At 34.5% G+C, this 24,124-nt stretch overlaps 2 protein-coding genes across 7 annotated transcripts in view; one reads left to right on the top strand and one right to left on the bottom strand.

Annotated features, from left to right (window-relative positions):
- The first annotated feature begins 1,650 nt into the window (after positions 1–1,650).
- Positions 1,651–11,383, top strand: LOC111044235 (ciliogenesis and planar polarity effector 2). Its single transcript, XM_022329322.2, has 4 exons — positions 1,651–2,299; positions 5,370–5,635; positions 8,095–8,234; positions 10,828–11,383. The coding sequence occupies exons 1-4, from the start codon at positions 2,170–2,172 to the stop codon at positions 11,039–11,041; spliced, it is 750 nt and encodes a 249-aa protein (XP_022185014.2). The 5' UTR covers positions 1,651–2,169; the 3' UTR covers positions 11,042–11,383.
- Positions 11,384–12,870: 1,487 nt separating this feature from the next.
- The window catches only part of LOC111044246 (rho guanine nucleotide exchange factor 18), a 165,135-nt gene continuing 153,881 nt past the window's right edge, over positions 12,871–24,124 (bottom strand). For all 6 annotated transcript variants that reach the window (XM_039422381.1, XM_039422382.1, XM_039422384.1 and 3 more), the window contains 2 exons: positions 20,683–20,994; positions 12,871–19,232 (listed from right to left, as the gene is read on the bottom strand). In XM_039422381.1, the coding sequence (XP_039278315.1) occupies positions 19,083–19,232; positions 20,683–20,994 (462 nt within the window). In that variant the 3' untranslated portion in view covers positions 12,871–19,082. The remainder of the gene's footprint in view (positions 19,233–20,682; positions 20,995–24,124) is intronic.

Below are 24,124 nucleotides of genomic sequence, written 5' to 3'. Positions count from 1 at the left end.
GCAAAAGTTGTGCCAATTCTCAAAAAGGGTTGCAAAATGGACCCCAATAACTATAGGCCCATCTCAATATTGCCTATACTGAGTAAGATTATGGAAATTGTTGTGGCTAACAAATTGTATGAGTTCTGTGAGCTGAACGGTCTGTTTGCCGCCACCCAGTTTGGTTTCAGGTCGGGGAGGTCGGCTGATGGGGCTGTAGATTTAATTGTGAGAAAATTTTTTGAAAGCTTTGAGAGCAGTAACCTTGACCCTCTGTGATCTCAGCAAGGCGTTTGATACTCTCAACCATGAGATTTACTAACAAAGCTTTCCATGTATGGTATTATCCTGCAGCTTCTCCGTTCCTACCTGGAGGGCCGCAGGCAGGCCGTTTTGGCAAACGGGGCCCTGTCGCGGGTGAGGTGTGTGGATTGTGGAGTGCCGCAGGGCTCAATTCTGGGTCCTCTGCTCTTCTTGCTCATAATTAATGACGTAGCTCTTTCTAGGGACAGAATGGTGGTGTGTTATGCGGATGACACCTCCCTCCTGGATGTTGGCAGGAGTCTGCATGATGTGAGCACACTGATGCAGGCGTCCATGGAGGTGGCGGTTGACTGGTTCTCTGCAAACAATTTTCTCCTAAATGCATAAAAGACACAGACGATTGTTTTCAGCCTCAAGAATGGTAAGTAGCATGATTGTCCTCCAGTAAAGCTCCTGGGTTTCATGTTGGATAGGAGACTTTCCTTAGAGGAGCATATTCAAGGTGTCTGTTGCAGGCTGAGCAGGATCCTGTTCCTAATGCAGGGTCTGAAGAGGTGCGTTCCCGCGGCCTATCTACGGTTGTGCTATTTTGCCTTCTTCCAGAGTGTGATGGCTTATGGTATCACGCTTTGGGGCAGTTCCACCTATGTGAGGAGGGTCCTGCTTTTGCAGAAGAGGGCATTTAGAATCTTGTGAAATGCTGAACACCTTGCCCATTGCCGCCCACTGTTTATACAAGAGGGTCTTTTAACTGTTTATAGCCTGTATATTTTCAGATCTTCTGCTAATGCATTTGGTGACCTGGAGGTCCAAAGGTCAGGGGAGAATCCTATGAGTACTGCACTCAAAACAGATTAAGACTGGATCTCCCATACTGCAGGTTGGGGAGGACGCAATCCAGTGGGGTCTACCTGCCAGGAAAGATTATAAATAAGCTGTCTATTTCAGTGAGGAGTCTACCAGTGGCTGCCCTAAAGCGAAGGCTGAAGCACTCCTTGCAGGAGAATCCTTTCTACTCACTTGACGAATTTTTTGAATGTGACAGTGCACTGGTGAGTTGAAACAATGTTGAATTAATAATGAATTAACAAAATATTAATTTCATCTTAATTATGAAAATTCATTATGGAATTTTTATATTGTTTTGTTAAAAAGTAGCCCATGTGAGTGAAGTGTTTTTATCGATAAACCTGTATCAGTTACCTTCTATAGAAGGCATTGACAAGACAAAGGATGGGCCACGTTGTTCTCCTATCTTTCTTTTCTGCCATTATAACGTGGACCTTACTATAGTAGCCAGCGTTGGCAAGCCACCGATCTCACTGGCGCTTGTCGACATTGGCCTTCATTGGACCAACATGTAGATCCGGTATCGACATTACGATTTGTTTCTATATAGGTTATAGGTTTGTTTTCTATATAGGTTATGTTTATTGTAAACAATGAAATGCAAACCTGAATAATTTATGTACTCGGGTAAATTATTGTTTTTTACGTATTTTAAAGTTAGGAAACGTGTAGAAGGTATAAAATTTATAATTGAAAGCTAAATTTCTAGTCTTTTTACAGCCTTGAATTAAATATTTTAAAATTACGTGGTGTGAATAGATAACTTACCTAATAAGACAATGCTATTCAAAAGTGAATTTTAAATAATATTCTTTAAGAAAGTCCCAGTAATTAACTTAGTACTCCAAGTGCCTCAATACTACCATTTGCTTCATAATCAAATATTAATAGTCCATTTCTAAGTAGGGTAGTTCTACTGTAGCCTACTTTTTGTTCGTAGTACTCAAAGTGCCTAAATAGAATACTATTACTTGCTTCATGATCAAATATTAATAGTCCATTTCCAAGTAATTCTACTATACTTTTTGTTCGTTTACATATATTGCCAGTAAAATAGAATATGGATAGTTGAAAGTGATGGCCCAAGCTCAATTGCCGGTCCCTGTTATCGGGTCCATAGTGCAAATGGATTGGCACAGTACTGCAGAAGGAGAAACTGTTCTCCAACATTTCTACAATCCACAGACTTCAGGAAGAAAGCTTTTTGGTAAGAGTAAAATTATTATATACGGTAATATTATTAATCATCACGTTGATCAGTTTTATTTTTTAAGTACCAAACAGCTTAACCAATTTGATTTTTTTAAATAGATTTTGATTTTTCCACATTCTCTCTACATAGAAATTGAAAAACTTCCATTTTGAGTTACAGCCTTCTCGTTATAATTTATCTCAAAATCGGACAAGTTACTTCATGCAGCAATTTTAGTTCGTTAACCCGAATTGTATTTGTTAATCCAGATTCGTAGTTTTAACCTCAGCCAGGAGCGGCATTTACAGTATGTACACATAACGACGTTTGTCGCTCGGTAAGCGCCGCGTTTGTCGCGCGTTGGAAATTGTGATACCGTACACATGAGGGCGTCAACCGCGCGGTTTGTCGACGTTTTCATGACAGCAGGCATCCGGCAGTTGGACCCACGTACTCAGTGCGAACACATGGAGTTAGAGCTTACCTGTTTGTGATTATTGTACTGTAGACACCAGGCTAGGCGAAGAAGACAAAGGCAATGGTGGGTTCATCCTCTAATAGATAACCGGTTAACCATGGGTTCATTTTTGACGCTATATCCAAAATTAAGGGATTACCCCAACCAGTTTTTCAACTACTTCCGTATGAGTATGAGTAAATTTGATGAACTATTATCTGTAGTCACTGAAGACATATCATCTTAATAATAATAATAATAATAATGAGTTTCTGTTCATGGCGTGGTCATAGGTATGGCCACAAGTGAACAAGTCAAAAACATAAAAAACTGTCATAAGACAGGTCAAGAACAAATTTACACATCAAACACAAAAAGCAGCAAGCAGAAGAAGCAGCAAGACTAATGCAAGAAGTATCTACTTACAGTCTGAGGATCACAATCATAGAACTCCCTCAGAGAATAAAAGGGGTTCTTCTGAAGGAAAGCCCTCAGTCTCCTCTTCAAGACTGTCTCTGGCAGAGTCCTGGCTGAAACTGGCAGCTTGTTTAAAATTTTAGCTGGCTGCTAGATGAGGCTGCTCTGGGTCCTCCCCAAGATGGCAGGTCCAGCCTCAGCCTGCCTCTGGTGCCATGATCTTGCACATCACCCCTGGTAGGCAAAGTACGGACACTGTGGAATGCCTTTATAGCTGACCTGTAAATGTAAAAATTGAATACAGTGAGAATCTTTTCACTCACAAAAGGAGGCTTACAATGCGCTAAAAATTCTGCCCCACAAAGAATCCGGATGGCCTTCTTCTGCACCAGCAGTATATCTTTTACCTCAGAGGCACCACCCCACAAGGTGGTGCCATACGCCATCACACTTTGAAAGAAGGCAAAGTAACACATGCGGAGATGGGCCTCTGGTACACATCTTCTCAGGCTCCTGAGCAAAATCAGTACCCTGCTTAACCTTCCACAGACTACCTGAATGTGCCCGCCCCAGGAAAGCTTACTTCTTGTGAATGTGTTGTGAGGGATGCAATTTCACCAGAAGGAAAACTCGTTGTAACAACGTATTGTATTACAATTTATTACAATTCATATCACTGTATACGTTAAAATTTAGAAATTACAACAATATTTTTTATCAAACCTTTTGGAAAAATAGCCTGATTTACAAAGTAATGTTTTAAAAAATGTGATGTTGAAAAAAGTAATGTTAAAGAAGTAATGTGAAAAGTAATGTTTCAATATAGGCTAATTGACAAATTAATTATTTGTAAATATAAGAAAAATCAGAGTCCAAAAACACAACACAAGACAGGGGCTCAGATCACCTATTCACTGCAAAAGCGCGCGTTTGACTGAGTGCATGTGTACATTCCACATTGGAATAATGCCCAGTATAGTAACTCGAAGCGCGCGACAAACGCGGTGGTTGATGTGAAAACTACAAAGCGCCCGACAGCATGTGTACAACCCCATTGTTTCTATGTATGTGTCAAACGCCGCGCGCTTGACAACCGCGGCGTTTACCGAGCGACAAACGTCGTCATGTGTACAGGCCCTAAGGGGGGGGGGGCTGGCAGGGGTTCCTAGTGAAAAGAAAGTGCACAATCAGACAAACAAAAATGTATGCACAGAGTTGGTGGGAGTTGTAGGAACAGCTCCATGTTTCTCTAGCTTTTTAATTGGTAGTTATTTTCCAACTAGAATATGATCCCCAATGAAATATATAAAATTGTCATTTTAAAAGTAAAGTTAATCTTTTCCATGATTTTTACCAACTCTGTTTCAGTGTATTCCTACTTTTGGGCCTCTCTCTCTCTCTCTCTGTATATTTTTAATAAATATTTCATGATTTAATGTATATTTTTGTATTGATACTTCAATCACATTTGTATTAAACTAGGAAAAATGAAGCATATACATCTTCAAATGTACATTTATGGGGAAAAAACCAGAATCCCTTATTCTTTCATACCTCCTGGTTTTTGCCCCCTCCCCCCTAGTAGTTTGGTGAAATGGCGCCACACTCAGCTAAAATGCTGAAAACATAGTGAAGCAGCGACGGTAGAGGGTGTAGCGGAGAGCACAGCTGAGAGATTTGAAATATCCCAGCAGACCTCTCCGCTCCACTATTATTATGTTTGGGCGCATTCACCTATCCACGTTATGACAGTATTTGATTAACTTTGATGTTGCTATCCTTGTCTATCATTCGACAAAGCAGGTGCTACTATCCTTTTCTAGCTCCGCAACGATGCCAAATCTGTTTTTGACAATGCAGAAATATAATTAATTAAGGCAGAGAAATTGGCAACGCTGTTCTCCTATCGTTATCCACTGTCATTATAACATGGACCTCACTATAAATACATATTTCAACCCCTTTCAGCTAACTCTACCCTCACCATTCCACTACGGTATGTTTCCAGTTTAAGGCCAAAGATCCATCACAAACTATGGTACCCTTAGAGTTCACTTCAATAGTTCCAACAAAATTTGCAATTTTTTCCCTTCAATTTAAAAACATTATTGTATGAACATTCTTCATCAGCTCTGCAGTTATGAATAACAAAGTTTATTTATTCACTATTTATTATGATTTAAACTACAATGCGATTTTCTTTTGTTTGAGGTGTTTTGGAGAGACCACCAGTTGCCCCCCACATTGAAGAGGTTTCTTACAAGTTGTTTTTCGCTGGAAAGGCAGGAGTTGGAAAAACGTCGACAATTTCCCGTTTAGCTGGAACTCTTCCTTCTGCCAGTTACATAGAAACAACCGGCATCCGAAAAACCAACATCTACTGGCCTGTCAAAATTTGGGATAAGATTATTCTATTCCGACTTCAGTGCTGGGATGCTGGTGAACATGCCGTTAAAAAATACGGCCATATTTTTCCGGTAATTATCAAAGCAATTTGAACTTTCAAGTTTCCATAGTTTAGAAATTAAATCACATTTAGTTAGTCTTGAACCTCAGGCGAATAAAAATGTTTCGAACAAACTATAAGTAGTGATGATGAAAGATAATTAAAAATAAGACTCATTTTGGACCCAGTGTCAAAAATTCATTTTCACTTTTCTTGCCCTAATAGTCCATGAATAGCAATGAATGCTCAAAAAAGGGTATAGAAGGAAATGTTTGGAAGACAATTTTTGACCCCGCAGTTCTGTTTAGGGTAGTAAGGAGGTAAACATATCAAACGTCCCCACCCCTAAACCCTGTGCTAAGGGGGTGGGGGTGGTTTAAAGGTACCATTTTTTGGTTTCTCGCATAAAACTCAAAAACTATGTATCCTTAGGACTTGACTGTCATATAACAAATTGAAGCTCACATAATTTCCTACAATATTAATTCTACAACTTTTCTTCTATCCCCTCTAGATTTCGAGATATCCGCTCTTGAAGGTGTGACATTTTTGAAAAAAAAAACACGTTTGCCACCAATTTCTTTCTATTTTTGCTCTTATATCTTTTCAAAAATCGACGGAAAAAATTCATGCTGATCATGAGTGTATAAAGCATCGAATTCTCTTCAATTTGATGTATAATTTCACAATTTTACGAATTTCCCTACACCTTTTGCAACAATGTGAGTGTGTGAAATCTCCATTTTTGCAACAATAGACCAATTGACTAAGGAATTTGGAGGGAATGTTCTAAACAAAATTTTTGACTTTGCAGCTTTGTTGAGACTAGTAACATATCAAAATTTCCCATTCCTAGCTCATGTGCTAAGGAGATGAGGTTGATTTAAAAGTTGCATTTTTCAGCGTTTTGCTTCCACGCTCATATCTTGTTAACAATGCGTTCAACCGACATAACTAACTATTCAAAAATGAAGCTTGATAAATTCTCTACCCTTTCTGTTCAGTGGAATATTGTGATATTCCCAACAGTTCCCGAGATATTCGCTCTTGAAGGTGTCTAATTGTTAAAATAACAGGTTTTTATCCAATGTTTTGCTCTTTCAGGGCTTATAACTCTCCAACAATGCATCATAAAAAGTAATGCTTATCGTAGGTTTGTAGAGCATTGAATTCTCTTTGAAATGATGTATTATTTCACTATTCTAAGTTTTCCTTTCATTGTTATAGCAGCTTCAATGTAGAGGGTGAAATTTTCATCGCTGAAACAAGTGTCAACTCAGCTGATCCACACTTACAACAGAGGGGATAAAGATTCGCACTTTTGATATGTTTACCTTCTAACTAGTCCAAATCAAGCTGCAAAGTCAAAAATTGTTATCAGACACCTCCTTGAAATGTCATTGTCAAACGATCAATTGTTGCAGCAATAAAAATTTCACTTTGTAAAAAAATACAAAATTTCAATTTGTTATATGACAGTCAAGTCCTTAGGATGTACATAGTTTTTGAGTTTTATGCGAGAAACCAAAAAATGGTACATTTAAACCACCCCCACCCCTTTAGCACAGGGGGTAGGGGTGGGGACTTTTGATATGTTTACCTCCTTACTACCCTAAACAGAACTGCGGGGTCAAAAATTGTCTTTCAAACTTTTCCCTCTATAACCTTTCCTTGACTGGACTATAACTATTCTCATATGGAAGGAAAGTATTGCTTTCCAAAGAAATTTAAGGTATACCTCTATTTAAAGATTACTAAGTTTCAAGGTCACTTGAATACAACGAATTGACTTGAAATGGTAAACTTGAGGTTCTTATACAATGAGAATCAGACCTGAAGAAATCCAATAGGAAATGCCGAATAATGAGACACAAATTGTTTTGCACGGTTTTCTAACGGCTCTAACGATTTTTCAAATTCATGCCCTGGATAGCTATTTATAAGTTCAAGCTATAGGATAGCATCATATTAATAGCTATATATGAGACTCGTTTCTGGCAAAATTGCAAGTTCCGCAATATTTTCAAGAAAAATTGATTTTGTTTTATTTTTATTACAATTCTCTCAAAAACGGTGGGATCAATTTTTTTCTAGATTCATACCCTGGATATTCATTTGTAAGCAGAGATATGAACTGGCATGGGTGACTAGCAGGGGTAACCTCCCTCTCATGGCTCTCAAGGCTCCTCTTTTAATTATTATTACTCTAACTGACGAGAAATGCACTTTACACTTTTTATTAATTACCGTTGTTTGGAAATTCCCAAAAAAATAGTGTTTGACTTTGATAAGGAAAAATCTGGTGTGAGTGTGAGACATTAGATTTGTCCTTATCAGAGTTAACCAATATTGTATTGAAGCTAGGCATAAGAAAAGAAAATACGAGAAGCGTAAATTTAATCAAAAAATTGTAATAACCTTCTTTAAGGGACTATCATTGATATATCTTACCACAAGATATGGTCTTACTCCTCATTTTTTTGTTTTTAGTCCTGCAAATCGAAATCTGATGGAGTCGTCATCATTTTCTCATTCATGGATGAAAGCAGTTTTGCCGAAGTGCCTAATATAATTTCCAAAGTAACCAAAAATGATCAGAGTCCTCCAGCCGTGATGGTGTTTGGAACCAGGTAATCAATATTCCAATTATTTTCCCACTCAAATTCAATATAAATTATTTGAAATTTGATTCGATATTATTTCATATAAAGCATCAGATCTACTTTTACCATTTTAAAAACCAAATTGGTTATTGCTTATTATTTTGTTTTCATACAAAAGAAAGAAATAACTCTTGACTTTATAAGTTTTTTCATTATTCTAGCTAGATTGCTGATAAGACTAATCTTGAATTATTGAATAAATTACGGCCCGATTTGTAAGATACTTATTCAATCTGATGGGCCATTAAATCTATAGATTCAATGGTCTATTAGATTTAATTTTTCCTATTAACTGGGTCAAGCTATATTACTGGATTTCCATTGAGTAGCCTACTGAAGATGATAATTTAAGCAGTATACAATATGAACTATAATAGATATCTGGGAACCAATCTTCGCTCTGGCAAAAGCATCAACTTTATTCTAAAATTTCACGAGAAAAATGATCATGTCGATTAATTTCTTGCCGGATAATATTTCTCGTGAGATTAGCGGATTGAATGCAATAGTTCAACAGCTGAGACATAATTTTGTCTCACTCCCACAAACCTACTATGTACTACTATTACTAGTAGTTCTGTGAACAGTAGACTTCACGCAGTATTCTCATCCACAAGTACCAGATGTCAACTGTTTTAAATGTTAACAAACTCAGTTCACGTTTGAATTTGTATTCCATATTATGATATAATTCATCCAGTTCCGTGATCTTTCTATCTGATGAAAATTAATTTTTTAGAATCAAAAATATTATAATTTTTCCAGCATTATTTAGTTCATTTGTTTACTTTTATTCACCTATTAAATTAGTTTTTTTCGAATGTGAGAATATTGATACTGATGGGCACGCATAATAATGCCATGACTGCAAAACAAAATATTGAAACCAAAGACCTTAAAGCTGCGATTAGACCAAATTTATTTTAAAAATATTAATAACTCAATCCTTTTAGATTATATTAGATTGAACATAACTTATCATACACGTCATGATGAACATATGTGTTTGTCAACTTCCGTTCAATCTAATAGAATCTGTAAGGATTAATTATAACCATTTTGTTAATAACTTTGGTGTAAACCCAGCTTAAAGATGCAAACCTCTTTAATGTCTTTGATTGAAACTATAGACTTTATACAAATATAGTAATAGACTGGCTTCTCCACATATCTGTGTAATCACTTGTCAGCTGATTTATGATGAATAATTCTATAGTCTGATTTTTACTCTAATATTGGCGTATGAAGGAGGCTCCTTTTTCCTTTTATATTATCCTTGAAATGCAAAATTTCCAAAAACCTTGTATATACGTCGACGCACAATTCAAAAAGGAACATACCTGTCAAATTTCATGAAAATCTATTACCGCATTTCGCCGTAAATGCACAACATATAAATATATAAACATTAAGAGAAATGCTAAACCGTCGACTTGAATCTTAGACCTCACTTCGTTCGGTCAATAAACCTACTTTGTTCCAAATTTCGTGAGAATCGTTAAGAGCTGTTTTCGAGATCCGGTGACACACAGACATAAACAGAAATTGCTCGCTTAATATTATAGGATAATTTTACTCTTTATATGGTCATTATCTAGTCTAGTTCACTGTCATATAATATTTGAACTTCTGTCAATATAATTACCCTTTAATCATTTTATGAAGACCACTTACTGACACATTCAATTGAAGGTGGTTTCTGAGCTCGGGATCTAGCTAAGTTCTAGACTTTAAACAACTGGATTCAGAAAATTGGCTTTCCGAAACGGGCGTAGTTGTAGTTTTTATGATGAATCTTTATTTTCTCATTTTTATAATTGGAAACGTCTTTTCTTGACGAAATGTAACATTCCTAAATAATTAAAAATAGTAGAAACTCAACACTATTTTCTCTATTACACTATTCTATTTTGTGTTCAATTTTCTAGATTTTCGAAATTTTATTTTAACGTGGACTACGACTACGCCCAGGACCTCCTATATACTACCGGTCCTGAGCCTAGAAAAAATGACCGCCGTATGTGGTGGTCTTATAGAAATTCCTACTGAGAAAAAAATAATAATCAGCTGTTAGAGAGCATCTCAGTTCGTCTAGTTCCCGTTTAAAATATCAATGCTGGCCACCACCTACGGCGGCCATTTTTTTTGTAGGCGCAGGTCCGGTATATAGGAAGTCCTGCTACGCCCAGTTTCGGAAAGTCAATTTTCAGACTCCAGCTGTTCAAAGTGTAGAACATAGCTAAATCCCGAGCTCGGAAACCGGCCCTAAGAGTGTCTTAAATCCAAATCATGTCCATGGCATAATTTAGCCGAAACCGGTTGTGTTTTCAAAAATAGATTAAAGATTAGGCCTATTAGTTATTCTAATAAAAATACTATCATTTAGTCCAATGAAAATGAATGAAAAATATTTGTGCTATTTCACTCAATCACACAATTTTCAAATACTCAATATTTACACTCCTCCCATACGTACTATATACTAATTGTATCAAATTAAAGAAAAGTATGATTAAATTTGAAAAGCATATCTAATTTGTGCTAATTTTGTCCATTTCAGATTCTGCATGTCTTCAAAATTAGAGGTTTCACTGAACGAAATCAAAGAGTTGGAACAGAAGTACCACGTGAACGTGATGAAAGTGAATAAAGTGACGTCAGTTTCCCATGACCGCAACGAGGTGCACAGAACTGCGCCTCTACTCAATGCTATTTGTGAAAAACTCTGGATAAGAGACCAAGAATATATCCTCAAAAACGGTATGACTGTCTAAACTAAATTAAGATTAAGGCAGAAACCAATCATGAGTGGTGGAGTCACCAATCGTTGGTCTGCTCACACTTGATAGACCCAACTTATGTAGATCTACATCAGTCTGTAGACTCAGCCTACATGTGTGGTAAATTTGAAAAAATGAACCAAACTTGTCTATTATTATTATTATTCAAGTATTAATTCCAATTAATATGGTTGATTGAGTATTACTATGATCACTAAGGGCCGGTTTCCGAGCTCGGGATTTGGCTAAGTTCTAGACTTTAAACAGCTGCAGTAAGAAAATTGGCTTTCTGAAACGGGGCGTAGTCGTAGTCATTGTCAAAGTCACGTTTGAATTTCAAAAAACTAGAAAATTAAACACAAAATAAAATAAAGAGAAAATAATGTAAAGTTTCAGCTATTGTGAATTATTTAAAAATGTTTAATTTCGTCAAGGAAAAACGTTTCCAATTATAGAAATGAGAAAATAAAAACTGCGACTATTGTTATAAAAACTGCGACTACGCCCCGTTTTGGAAAGCTAATTTTCTGACTTCATCTGTTTAAAGTCTAGAACTTGGCTAAATCCCAAGCTCGGAAATCGGCCCTAAATGGTTTCAATTTCACTGATATTTTCGTTCTCCATGCTTGTGGAAGATCACAGACAGTTGTTATTAATAATGTTTTCATGACAGTTGTATTGAGCGAATACATGTGAAGTGAGAATGAGGGTTGTGCTCCCAAGTGTCCCACTAGTATAATAGGAGATAATATGAATGCAGACAGCTCAAAATGCTTGCAACCCAACAATTGAGTTCTCTTCAAATTCGAAATTGAATTGAGAATCCAAACTTGTATCACTTCGATTATCATCAAATCCCCTTTCATCGTCGATGCAACTTAAATAAGGGCCCTCATTTTACGGTCAACTATTCTTCAAAGATCTTTGACCCAAGCACCCTTTTTTGAAAATTGTAAAAAAATTACTTGGATTCTTATTTTTTTTATTTCTATTCAAGAGTAGTCCTAAAGAAAAAATACCTTTGATGGTGTAATAGGTAATGTTTCATCAAATATCTCATAGAGTAACACAGTTCTAATGGCAAATCAAAGTTTTGATGAGAGTTGGTTGACCTTGTAATGATGCACTAAAACAGCAGCTCCAATAGTCAGATTCTTCTTGAACTGTCAGTATTGATCTGCCAGCACTGAATTTCGATCTTTCAAAATAACTATTTTCAGGTTTTATGGAAAGAACAATTAATTTATTGTAGCCTAATTGAATTCACGTGAATGCATTCCCACGCAAGTTCGTCCAAGTATTGAAAATTAATTTGAAATAGGGATACGAAATAATATATACGTTTTTTGTAAAATAGACAATTTTACTGTCATTATGATCTATTGAAATGGAATTTATTGAAATACTCAAGTAATTTACATACACAAAAACAGAAGAAACTAAAAAATACTGTTGTATAGTTTCAACATCAATAGATTCCTACTTGAATTACACAACTCACATGCGAGTAAAAAAATCCATTTACTGATGACTACTATCACAGGACATAAATCAAGCATAAAAACACATTAGTATGGGTTTATCTGTTATTTTGACCCAAAAAATAATACTCATTGATTAAGATTTATAATATTTGTCAAGAAGGCAGTCGATAGTAAGTAGTATTGATTATTAACATTATATTTTCAACAATTAGTCCTAAACTACATTCAACTGGAATCTATGATTATACTTTAACCTTATAGATGTATGTTTGATATTTTTAATAAATCGTGACAGTGATACTATTCGAGCACTTGAGTTGAAAAATTGTAGCCTTATTAAAAAAAGCAATAGAGGAGAATAAGAGTATTGAGTGCAAGAGGTTTAATCAATTTGAAAAACATTCTGTAATTTATTGCATATCAACGTTATTGCATCAATTTGAACAAACTTGTCGATCGAGTAGGTTATGTCTTCGAAAGATTAAAACAATAGTTCCAAGAACTAGCCTGTTTACGTTTATTATGCTAAGGCCCGGTTGCACAAAAGCCGGTGAAAATTTAACTGTGATTAATTTTACGAGAACCAATCAGAGAAGGCTTTTCTGAAAAGACGGGTTCTCTGATTGGTTCTCGTGGAATTAATCACGGTTAAAATTTAACCGGCGTTTGTGCAATCAGTACCTAATGTTTTATTTTTTTTAAATTTATTTAAATTTTGAAAGAAACATATCTTTCGTAGTCAAAGTTATTAAGATGAAAAGATAAATTATGGAAAATGACATAACATCATCTTGAGCTCAAGAGATCTGCAGAGCATGTAGCAATTATTGTTATTAATTCAACTATGTTAATTGTTAATATATTTACTTGGAAATGAACGTTATATTATTATATAATTGTAGTGTAATTGAAATATTTTAATTTTATACTTAATATTTATTTTTTATTAAAAATGACAAATTTCAATTCAGTGTATTATGTTTTATTAACACCATAATTTAGCTGATAAGCTGATAACATTTTCATGATCTGTATTTCTAAATTCAATGATAAAATTATAGAAAGAGTTCAAGAACGGAAAACCATTGTTAAACAATAGTGTGTAGTCTACGAAAAATCATCATTTTATTTCTCTCAATTTCGGTTATATTTCAATATTAGGAATATAGTAAGTTACGGTACCTATTATAAAAGATTCTAATTATTATTAAAAAAGAGCTTATGAGCTTTTTTTGAGTTTGATTTGAAATTTACGTTTTCCACAGGAAAAACGAATTTGAGTTTAGAAACGACTCCGTGCTTTTGTTACTTGTCTTGAATCGAGAATTGAAGATCATTACAAGAGTAAATAATATGAATTCTAACCATAATTCTTAATGACGTTTGGAGGTTGGAAACGCAAGTATTACTGCTTTAAAAGAAAAATTAAGTATTGCTTATTTCGCCTGCCACGGATATAACAATCAAATTATTTTCAATTTACAATTTTCTTGAATTAAGACAAAAAATAATAAATACTTCAATCAAGATTGCTCATATATTATAATTATTAGTATGACAGTATAATATAATACTAGTATTACAATACATAACAACAAAGACAACTAGGAAGATCAAAATAGTATTTTTTTAATTTATAATTATAAAATTCAGTCAGATAAAAATAAATATTGAACAATTTACATTCAACAAGTTTTACTTTTTGAAGATTTCAACAACTTTCATTGGATAACATTCAATCTCAACGTATAACATATCTAGTCAACAACATTAGAAACGGATAACAAGATACTCTCAACAGGGAAGATGGAATAGAATTATGATAATTTGTTGCAGCTTTGAGTCAGTCTCATTGAAATTACAAGAAAAAGCTTTGCTTTATACACATGCATAATTATGAGAAGGTTACTAACATATTCTTACTTATCATATATTATAGTTCAATCCACTGTTCAATTATGTACATTATACATATTAAATTATCTATTACTCCACAACAATATTTTAATACAGTAGTTTATAATAGATAATATATATTTTCTTGAAGAAATCTATGAGACAAAGATTTATTTGAAGTACAATATTTTAATAAATAAAATTTCATATTTATGAAATAGAATTTTTGAACTCAATAGTATCTTAGATATAAATTTAATTATCAAGAAATAGATATATATTTATTAAAATTTGAAGAGTATTTTAATAAGTGGGTTTATAGTTGTGGATCGCTTGAGACATAAAACACAATATATAATACGTAGTGGTATATCATTACAATACTACATCATATCACATTACACAAGCTCATAATTTTAAATTCATTTAAAGTGAATGGAAATTATATTTTAAAGCGTCCAAGCAAAAAATAATTATTTACGATTTTATACAAATTTGAAAAATATTATTTATACCTATTATAAATATTATATAAATTATATAATGTCTACAAGTGCTGTTGACTTGATTTGTTTATTATTTTCATTCAATTCATGTGAAAGACGTTTGAGCTAGTCAGGTTCAACCTAAAAGTGATGAAAAACTTTAACCAACCAAAGCACACAAAAATACAAGAGCCAGAAAAAATAGAAGTTTATAATTGAATGGCTCCCAGGAAAAACGTTACAAGCGCCATTTCTCAAATTTTACAGGAACTAAAAAAACGTTTCAGTGTTGATTTTTGGATATTTTAAAAATATTTTTTCACAGAATGTATATTATAGGTCTGTTATAAAATTGATCAATACATGCCATGATAGGCAAGAGCACAAGGAACGTTTTTCCATAAAAAATCAAGTACTCAAATTTTGGCGCTTGTAGCGTTTTCCCTAGGAGCCATTCCTTCAATCATACCTTGTTACAACAAATTTGCATAGATTAAAGTAGGATATATTCATAAAAATTGATTCAGTTTAAACCATACCATCAAGTATGCATACATTTCACAAGCATATTTATATTGCACCTTGTTATTAGTGAATTAGAACTCTCAATTGTTAGACTTTAATAATTTATTGATTGGGATTCGTATTTTTCAAAGCTTCAAAATATAACTTTTCTAGTAGCTGATTATGCCTTCGTCATAACACCTCTAGTTGAATAAATTCTAATTGAATTCAACAGTAATAGATTTAAACCTAGTTGAACATTAATACAATACAAAAAAAGTTGCTGTTGAAATAAGCAATTATTTATCAAATGTAAAATTATTGCATAAAACAAAATACAAATAATGACAGTAACATTGTCATTGTAGTGAAAATTCTAATTTTTCAACTATTTCTTACAGAATAGTTTAATATGAAAGACATTTTTTATGTAACTTTTTCAACTAGACATGCACTTTATAACATGATTTTTATTATAGAGTCTTGCAAGTACGAAAGACTGGATTTATAGATGCGAAAAAATATATTCAAATTAAGGAAAATAGTTGCCTATATCATAAACTAAGTAGTTGCCGTAATAGTATCAAAGCTACAAATTATATTAATAGTTTTCAGCGATTTACTACCAAAAGCTCAGATATATCTATTATATTTTTTACATACATTACATTGACGAACACAATAATTAGAATAGAATAAGTGTTTATACAATAAGTGGATTAAAGAAGAATGTAGTTTGAAATACAACAATATGAATACATATATACTTCAATATAATGATAATCTAACTCACTTACTCTTTCATTTTGGGAATATTTACACCATTAATAATAGATATTTAAAAAAATCACCGATTTTTATAAAACAAATTGTACAAATGAAATAACATACTTCACTTTAATAAATATCAGCTCCGAATAATACTACTCAAGTGAGTTTAAACGTTTTCAACGAGGGTTATCTAAAATATATTGCTTATTAGATGTACAATACTAGAATAGAAAAAATGGAAATTTATAGAATATAAACTACCTAATAGAAGAGATCTTTTCAAATCCCTTATCATATCTTTATAAAATACCTGATTTTATTACTGACTACAATAAAACTTTTATGTTGAATTAAATAACAATACCATCAATGGATGATGAGAAAAAATTCATGTTCTGTTATCAGTAATTTGAAAAAAAATCAAATAACTTGAAAGAATTGGAAAAATGAAAATTGTATACCAAGTTATTATGTATTGTAACAATACATTGATTGCCAAGTATATTGTCCAGCGTATTTGCTAATTACAATAAGTCGAATAATTATAAAAAAGCACAAAAACGTGTCAAAAATTAAATAATGAATGTTTAATGACGAGCACTTATTGATTTACAAGTAAATAATATTACAAAGATTGCTGCTCTGCGAGAAGTTCAAAGAAGAGAAATGTCTCTCAATAAGACCCTATACATTAACAATTATCGGTCCAGTTTGTTTCTTTTCAGTTTATTAAGAAATACATTGAAATAAGCGAAAGACACAGTAAACTCTGTTGAAAGCATCTACTAAGTTACTAAAGGAACTTGAAAGTACAGAATAAAACGATGCTTCAAGCTCCAAATAAGTTATTACAAAAGTGTATATTCACTATAATACTGCAACTATTACTAGACTCGAGATATTCTTCTTGAAACTCACAGAAGACCTTCGATAGTTTCTGAACTAAATCAACAATGAGTTACTTAAGGTTTCATACTCTATTTTATTATTTTGTTGAATATTAAAAAGTGTTGAAATCTACAAGATACAAAAATGTACATACAGTGCCAACTGTATCGTATCCTCTATGGATATTTGAATTTTCTTTTTTAGTTTAAAAATGCTACTTTAATTCAAAGAAACAAACTTTTGATTTCTTTCTTCAACCTTTTTTCAATGACAACCAACATTTTATTTGCATTAGATAATATCAAACAATCTATTAGGGTTTTATGATTTTTCCGTTTTTTTCATTTGATTTTGGGAAAGATTATTACATCTTAATTCACAAGTCAATAATTACTGACTATCCATGCTTTTAACTTGTTCATGAAATAAAAACTTTATATAACCGTATCACTGATAAAAACGCCTTGAATATCTAAATAACATTCAAATCATATCGCAGAAATATGTCAAATTATTATTCCAAGATTGGAAAAAAATCATAATAATATAAGCAAAAAAGACATTTCAGTAAAGGATCAGATAAGTCAGTAGATGTGAGACGGAATATAGCCTAACATACCAAACTTGAGATGAAAATGTTTTTTGAATACTACACAGTCTGACTAACCATATATGATAACAATCAAAGATCTTCTGTAATTATTATACCTCGAGAAAAATTCCAGCCATAACAGGAACCAGCTGTTCATACTTCACTCACTACCACAACAAATTAATAGTTTACAAAAATAAATAGTTCATTCTACTAAGAAAAATAGAATGATACATCCAGTAACAATTTACTTATATCACTGATAATCTTGATAATCCGCTAAATGCTAGTTAGGATTGATAAAACATGTAAACAGGTAAAAATAAAACTACACTGATTTACATGTGTAAGCATAACTATAAGAAGATGACAAGGCTGAAGTTGCGCAGCCAGTGGTAGATCAACTAGCATTGGGTTGCACCAACCAGCATCAATCCAGTTCATTGATAATTACTCAACATTGCGCTGATACGGGATTCAAATTGTTGATCCAGCTTAGATAGAGTGCATTTATTGATCTCGCTTAGCGCAACCCAGCTCAACTATACAACCAACAAAATTTAGTCTCGCTATAGTTGTGTACTATGTGAAACATATCAACAACATCATAATATTATACATAAAATACAATAGTATCATAAAAATGTCATGGAGCTAACTTCCGCAATTTGTACAGAGGTGGGTCACTACCAAGGTGAAGGTACAAAACTCATCTGTTCGTAGTTATATGCAAGAGTGACAAAATAGCATGGAACAAAGATACAAATTTATTTCTCCCCATTCTTCTTCTTCTCCAACATTCTGATATTCTCCTTCTCGTCATTCTTTTTCAGCCGACGACTGAGAAAGAATACATTGGGATCACGCATGGTCAGAATGAAATACTGTGTTCATTGCAATACAAATCTTTAAATACATGAATGGTAGTTTGGCTGTCATAGCATTGGTCACATTCGGACACCAGGCTGGAACACCAAATCGATTGAATCACAGGGCATTACACTAGGAACACCCGTCGGGACACCGGGTTTTGGGGTCTGGTTGGTGTCTCACTCCAGGAACACTGCAGGGACAATAAATCTGGTGTCCTGATAAGCGCTAGAGAAAAATGCCCCGCGACTCGCTTGGACACCAAGAGTGTCTTAATGTAATAAAAGTGCCTTGGACAAATGATAAAAACGGGTGACATCACGTCAACATAAAACTACAAACAGTTGTTGACTGTTCTATAGGTAGAGCAAGATAAGATGGCCCCTGAACCAATGAAAACCTTGAGCCATCTCGTTGTTGCACTACCTATACCTTCCATAGAAAGTTTAGTGACGATAAAAAGGTAGACTGCTGTTAGGCGGCAGCAACTATATCTACTTAGGTTGGGACCCTGTCGACCGTTTTGAGATGAGGGTTGATTACTATCAGAAGAAGATGACCTCCTCCTCGGCAGCGTGTGGAGTGGAGCTGGGGGAGTTGGTGGAGTCGGGACTGCGGACCTTGAAGCGGTCGGGCAGCTTCGGGTAGGTGTGCGTGCGACCTGCCTTCGCACCGCCGCGCCCTTCGCCTCCGCCCTGATAACATTAACCTACTGTCAGTTTCATAATAATAATTTCTCTGGTCGAGCCTACAACACGACCTGAGTAGTTTATTCAAAATATAGACATGATTGTCTATGTCTATAATACAACATAAAAGCCGAATAGTCAAATTCTTCATTACATGTTCTTCAACAATAGATGTTAAACATATTGATCTTGAAACAACTTGAAAGATTTGAAAACATTTTCTCTTAGATGGAAGATTTTATCAGAAATTGCAGTTAACCAACTGCTGGAATATTATTGCTGTATGATAATTAATTCAAATATCCAATGAAAGCTATATAAATAGAACTAAGGACTTGACTGCTACTGCAAATATCGACCGAAGAACTAAGTAGTAAAAGGAAATTTGAAGAATGAAACTGTTCAAAAATCAATAAAAATATAAATACATTTAAATAGTTCTATTTATATAGTCTTCATTGGATATTTGAATTAATTATCATTAATTATCATTAATTATCAGTAAGCTTGCATTTTGTTTTGCAAGTTTGCAGCTTGTATCATGCATAATTAATTATTATTATATTTGAATGGTATTCAATACTGTACTCTGAGGTCCAATTCCTAAGCGACAAATGTTACGGCTCTGGAGTCAGAAAATAGGCTTTCCGAGTCACTAAAAGTCGTTAACTTAGTCGAGGACTCAACTAGACTCTGGAGTTTAGAGAGCACGTTCCACTCTGCAGTATGTAATTTCGCTTTCCGAGTAAAAGACTTATAAGTCAAGGACTTGAATTAGATTCTCATTTCTTTCTGAGTCAAGAATTTATCGCTAAGTCTAGAATTTAAAACTGCGTGATTTTAATACCTCTTTAGTATTTAAAATCCAGCTCTAGACTTAACTGAGCAGACGCATCTCATTTATTGTTTTGGAGAAGATGAATAGCCAAAAAACTGTCAAGGAATACCTAGATCATTTGGATTAATCCATATAGTTTGCATGTTTATTTTGGAATAAAATTGTAACGAAATCGTCGAAAAACTAATCTCATTTTGGACTCAATACTCAAATTTATCAACTCAATACTCATATTTTTAACCCAAAATCACTGATGAGGATCAATGATCAATAATAGAATAATGTAAAATGAAATGTTTATTTATTTTTCAAAAGGTTAGGGTTTGCTTTGGAACTGCAATATTATGCTATTATTATTATTAGAAATTCTTCGATAAATTTCTATAATAAACACAGAGAACAAAAGCACATACGCATTACGGTGAAACGCATTTCTATCAGCAAGATCGTCTTCATCAACTGTCTCCCATTGCAAACATTACAACGATAAAATATTGTGCATTTCCCTAAAAAAAAATACTGGAGTTTAGAAGATGAATCAGTGACTCAGAAAAACGATTTTGATCCGAGGGCTGATTTCAGTTCTGGACTCTGAATTTTAATTGTTTGCCTAATTACCTCGATGTTCTGCATCATAGCTGGACTAGAGCCGGTGCGCGAATGAGAGGGTGCAGGGGGGTGCAGGGGGTGGGGGTCCGGCGGACTGAACGAACTGGAGCTGAGTCGCTGGTAGCCCACCGCCCCCGCCCCCCCGCTGCGACGAGTGCCGCCTCCTGCCGCCTCCGCCTGGCTCTGGCTCAGCTTGAGCGGCAGCATCTGCTGAATTCCACCACCTCCAGCAGGCAGGGTGCCGCCTCCACCTCCGCCGCCTCCTAGCTTGGACGCCAGCTTCAGTGGCAGCTGTTGCTTGATTTGTACACTGGATGCCACCTGTCATTGTAACAATAAATAAGTATATTTTATTTATATTAAAATACAAACAAGCAATCTAATTAATGAAATAATATAACAATTTACAACAAATGTAAAGGAAATTTAATTTTTTCGGAAATTATCCTACTCAACTATGGGAAACCCATTTACCAGAGCATGTATAGAAGTAATAAATTTCGATTGGGGGTGCAAATACAATAATCATTATTAGGAGGGTAGTCCAATAATCATCTGCAATGTAAGTATATTTTCGTTTATACCTGTGAAAGTTTCAAGTTGCATAATGACTGTCATGCTGATCATGATCGCCCCACTTTTCATTTGAACCAAACAGCAGAAACGTTCGGTGATCCGTTTTTTGTTTTTGTATTTGCGCCAAAACTGATGGACAATTTTCGGTACAATACGTAAATAAGGGTTTGTAGAACAGGGAATCTAAAAATGAATTTCGGCTTCTGATACACCTTCCGACTACAAAAAATGAATCACTGAATATTATTATAGAGAAAAGATAACATAAGAAGATTTCCCATGGTATAGTTCGTTTAAGTTTCAAATTTCAAGCCGATTTTTTGTTAACTGAAGCCGATTTCTGTTTTACGAAAAAGAACTACTAGGACTATCGGCTTGAAATAACAGTTAAATTTGGAACATAAACGCCCTATACATGGGATAAAGGCTACTCTTATGCTATATTTTCTCTATGATATTACTCTTCTTTGGTGAAAAGTAGAGCGGTCATAATTAATAGCAAGTCAGTGATGATGACAACCGAGTGATAAGTAAACAAATAATGTTTTTGATGGTAAAATTATCAGCTGAAAAACAAAATCCGGTTTCCTTAGTGTAATGAACGCAATAAGAATACCCCGCGACTCTCTTGCACAGTTGGTGTCCCACGCGCGACCAATTATAATATAAAACCCTAACATACTACTTGAAAATTTTAACAACGAATATCTCATTAGAAATTCTTACTGATATTGTTTATTTAATTAATATGTACACTTGTTGACTGTACTATAGAAGCTAGATTCACTCAATCACTGCTCTGCTCTTTCACTGGACACTAATTGAACAAGCACTACACTAGTTCATACGGTTTCCTCCTTTTGAGCCTCCGCATCAACCCTCCATTGTCTAGCAGCTGGATCGCCTCAACGTTGTCGTGTTGGTGGAGTCGCCCCTCGTGCCTCTCCGCATGCCTCTGGATCTCGGTGGACACCAGGTCGACGTGCAGGTCTCTATGTAGATCGCTGTTCCTGACATACCAAGGAGCATCCACAATGTTCTTCAGCACCTTGTTCTGGAATCGTTGTATATGACATTGATGTTGCTGTCTTTGGTACACCCCCAAAGTTGTATACCATATGTCCATACTGGCTTCATCTGTTTGTACAGAAGAACTTTGTTTTGGATTGATAGGTTGGAGTTTTTACCGATCAGCCAATACAGTTTCTTATATTTGATTCCAAGCTCCCTCCTCTCTTCTTCTTGACATGGGCCTTCCAGCGAAGCTTTGCGTTCAAGGTCATACCTAGATACTTGGCATCATTGGCATATGATAAAACTTGGTTGTTAATATTGTTATTGGTATGGGCAGGTCCTTCTTATTGGTGAAGTTGATGTGAATCGACTTTGCTTCATTTAGTTTCATCCTCCACTTTCTAGTCCAATCTTGAATTTTGTTGATAGATCTCTGTAGTTCTTCTGTTGCAATATGAATAATAATAATAATAATAATAATAATATAATAATAATAATAATAATAATAATAAAATGCCTTTATTAATGACAAACAATTACTAAATAATTACAAGAAAAACAGATTACAAAAAAAATAATCAGATACATATTCAAGTCTTTCATTGTTTTTCACATTTCACCTAGATGTCGCTGGCTGATGCCCCGGGTCATTTCAGTGACATTTGGGGTGGGTTGGCAGCATAATTAATGAAATTAAAATAAAAGTTATTCTCTAGTAGTTGAATTCACTCATTGGTGGTTATAGATAGTATGTTGCCTGCCTACAGTATGCACTTGGAATTTATTGTTCTACTCACTGGGCTTGATTTAGACACTGGGACGCTTCATTACCACACTGGGAACAAGTATGCTGAATTTCCTTTGTAAAGAATAAATTATACTTGAGCAGATTTCCACTCCGTAGATCATCCCTTCACTTGCTCTGCCATCGATGTGCTTTCAACCGGTTGCCAATTCATGTCTTCATTATTCTGCCTTGTTATTATTTTTGAATACAGCGCTTCATCATATATGAATAGGACAGGGAGCTCAATGTCAAATGGAGAATATCAAGGTCTTCTAGAAATTTCATAGAATCAGAAATAATAAATCACATTCATTTCAAATAAATTTGATTTTGTAATGGTTCATCTGTATTTATTCTTTCTACTGGGTGGGCTGACAATTGCGGGTTCATGATTCATCTGAGAGACAAGAAGACTGAGTGATCTAGGGCCTGTTTCGATGACTGAACTTTACTTTTACTTTTTGTACGAGATTTACTTCTCTCCTGTGCTTTTTCAGTTCTTCCTCTGCATCTTTATTTTCTTTTTTATCATTCTTATCTAGTCCATCCTTCAGCTCTTTGTTTCCCATAAATCCCGTTTAACGTCTTCATACGTGAAAAATCTACCATCAATTTCCAGGTCATCCCTCCTCATTTTGACAGTCGACTTTGACTCGAGTCTCCTAACTACTCCATTGAGCTCCCCACGTCGTTCCTAGGACTTCTCATCCAAATCGTTGGCCACAAATATTTTCGTGTTCTTTAGCTTCCCACACCGCTTCATAATTGATGTTTTCTTAAATCTTGATACCAGGGATAGTAAAATTGGGCGATTGCTATCTAACTTTTTCTTACCAATTCTTCTCACAAAGTTAGTGTCACTGAGCTTGAGTTCAACTTTAACTACTTGATTAAATACATCTAGAATCTTACTCATAGACTGTTCTCCACTCTCGCCCTCAGCCTCACTAATTCCAAAGAATATCACGTTATTTTCTCGTCTGAAACTATCAATGAACTCATATTGCTTCTGCAGTTCCTGCTTCAATCTTTTGTTCTCATCTGCAAGTGCGTCTATTCTTGCATTCTGCTCTG

The sequence above is a fragment of the Nilaparvata lugens genome, chromosome 2 (genome assembly GCF_014356525.2).
Source record: "Nilaparvata lugens isolate BPH chromosome 2, ASM1435652v1, whole genome shotgun sequence".
NCBI classification, from domain to species: domain Eukaryota; kingdom Metazoa; phylum Arthropoda; class Insecta; order Hemiptera; family Delphacidae; genus Nilaparvata; species Nilaparvata lugens.
The sequence above is the reverse complement of the archived record's forward strand: the minus strand, read 5'-3'. Positions and strand labels throughout refer to the sequence as shown.

Excerpts from the sequence above, each read along its gene's own strand:
- LOC111044235 (XM_022329322.2), top strand. The coding sequence starts at position 2,170 with ATGGCCCAAGCTCAATTGCCGGTCCCTGTTATCGGGTCCATAGTGCAA. Across the intron at positions 2,300-5,369 it reads TTCAGGAAGAAAGCTTTTTG|GTGTTTTGGAGAGACCACCA; the intron begins GTAAGAGTAAAA and ends CTTTTGTTTGAG. Across the intron at positions 8,235-10,827 it reads GTGATGGTGTTTGGAACCAG|ATTCTGCATGTCTTCAAAAT; the intron begins GTAATCAATATT and ends TGTCCATTTCAG.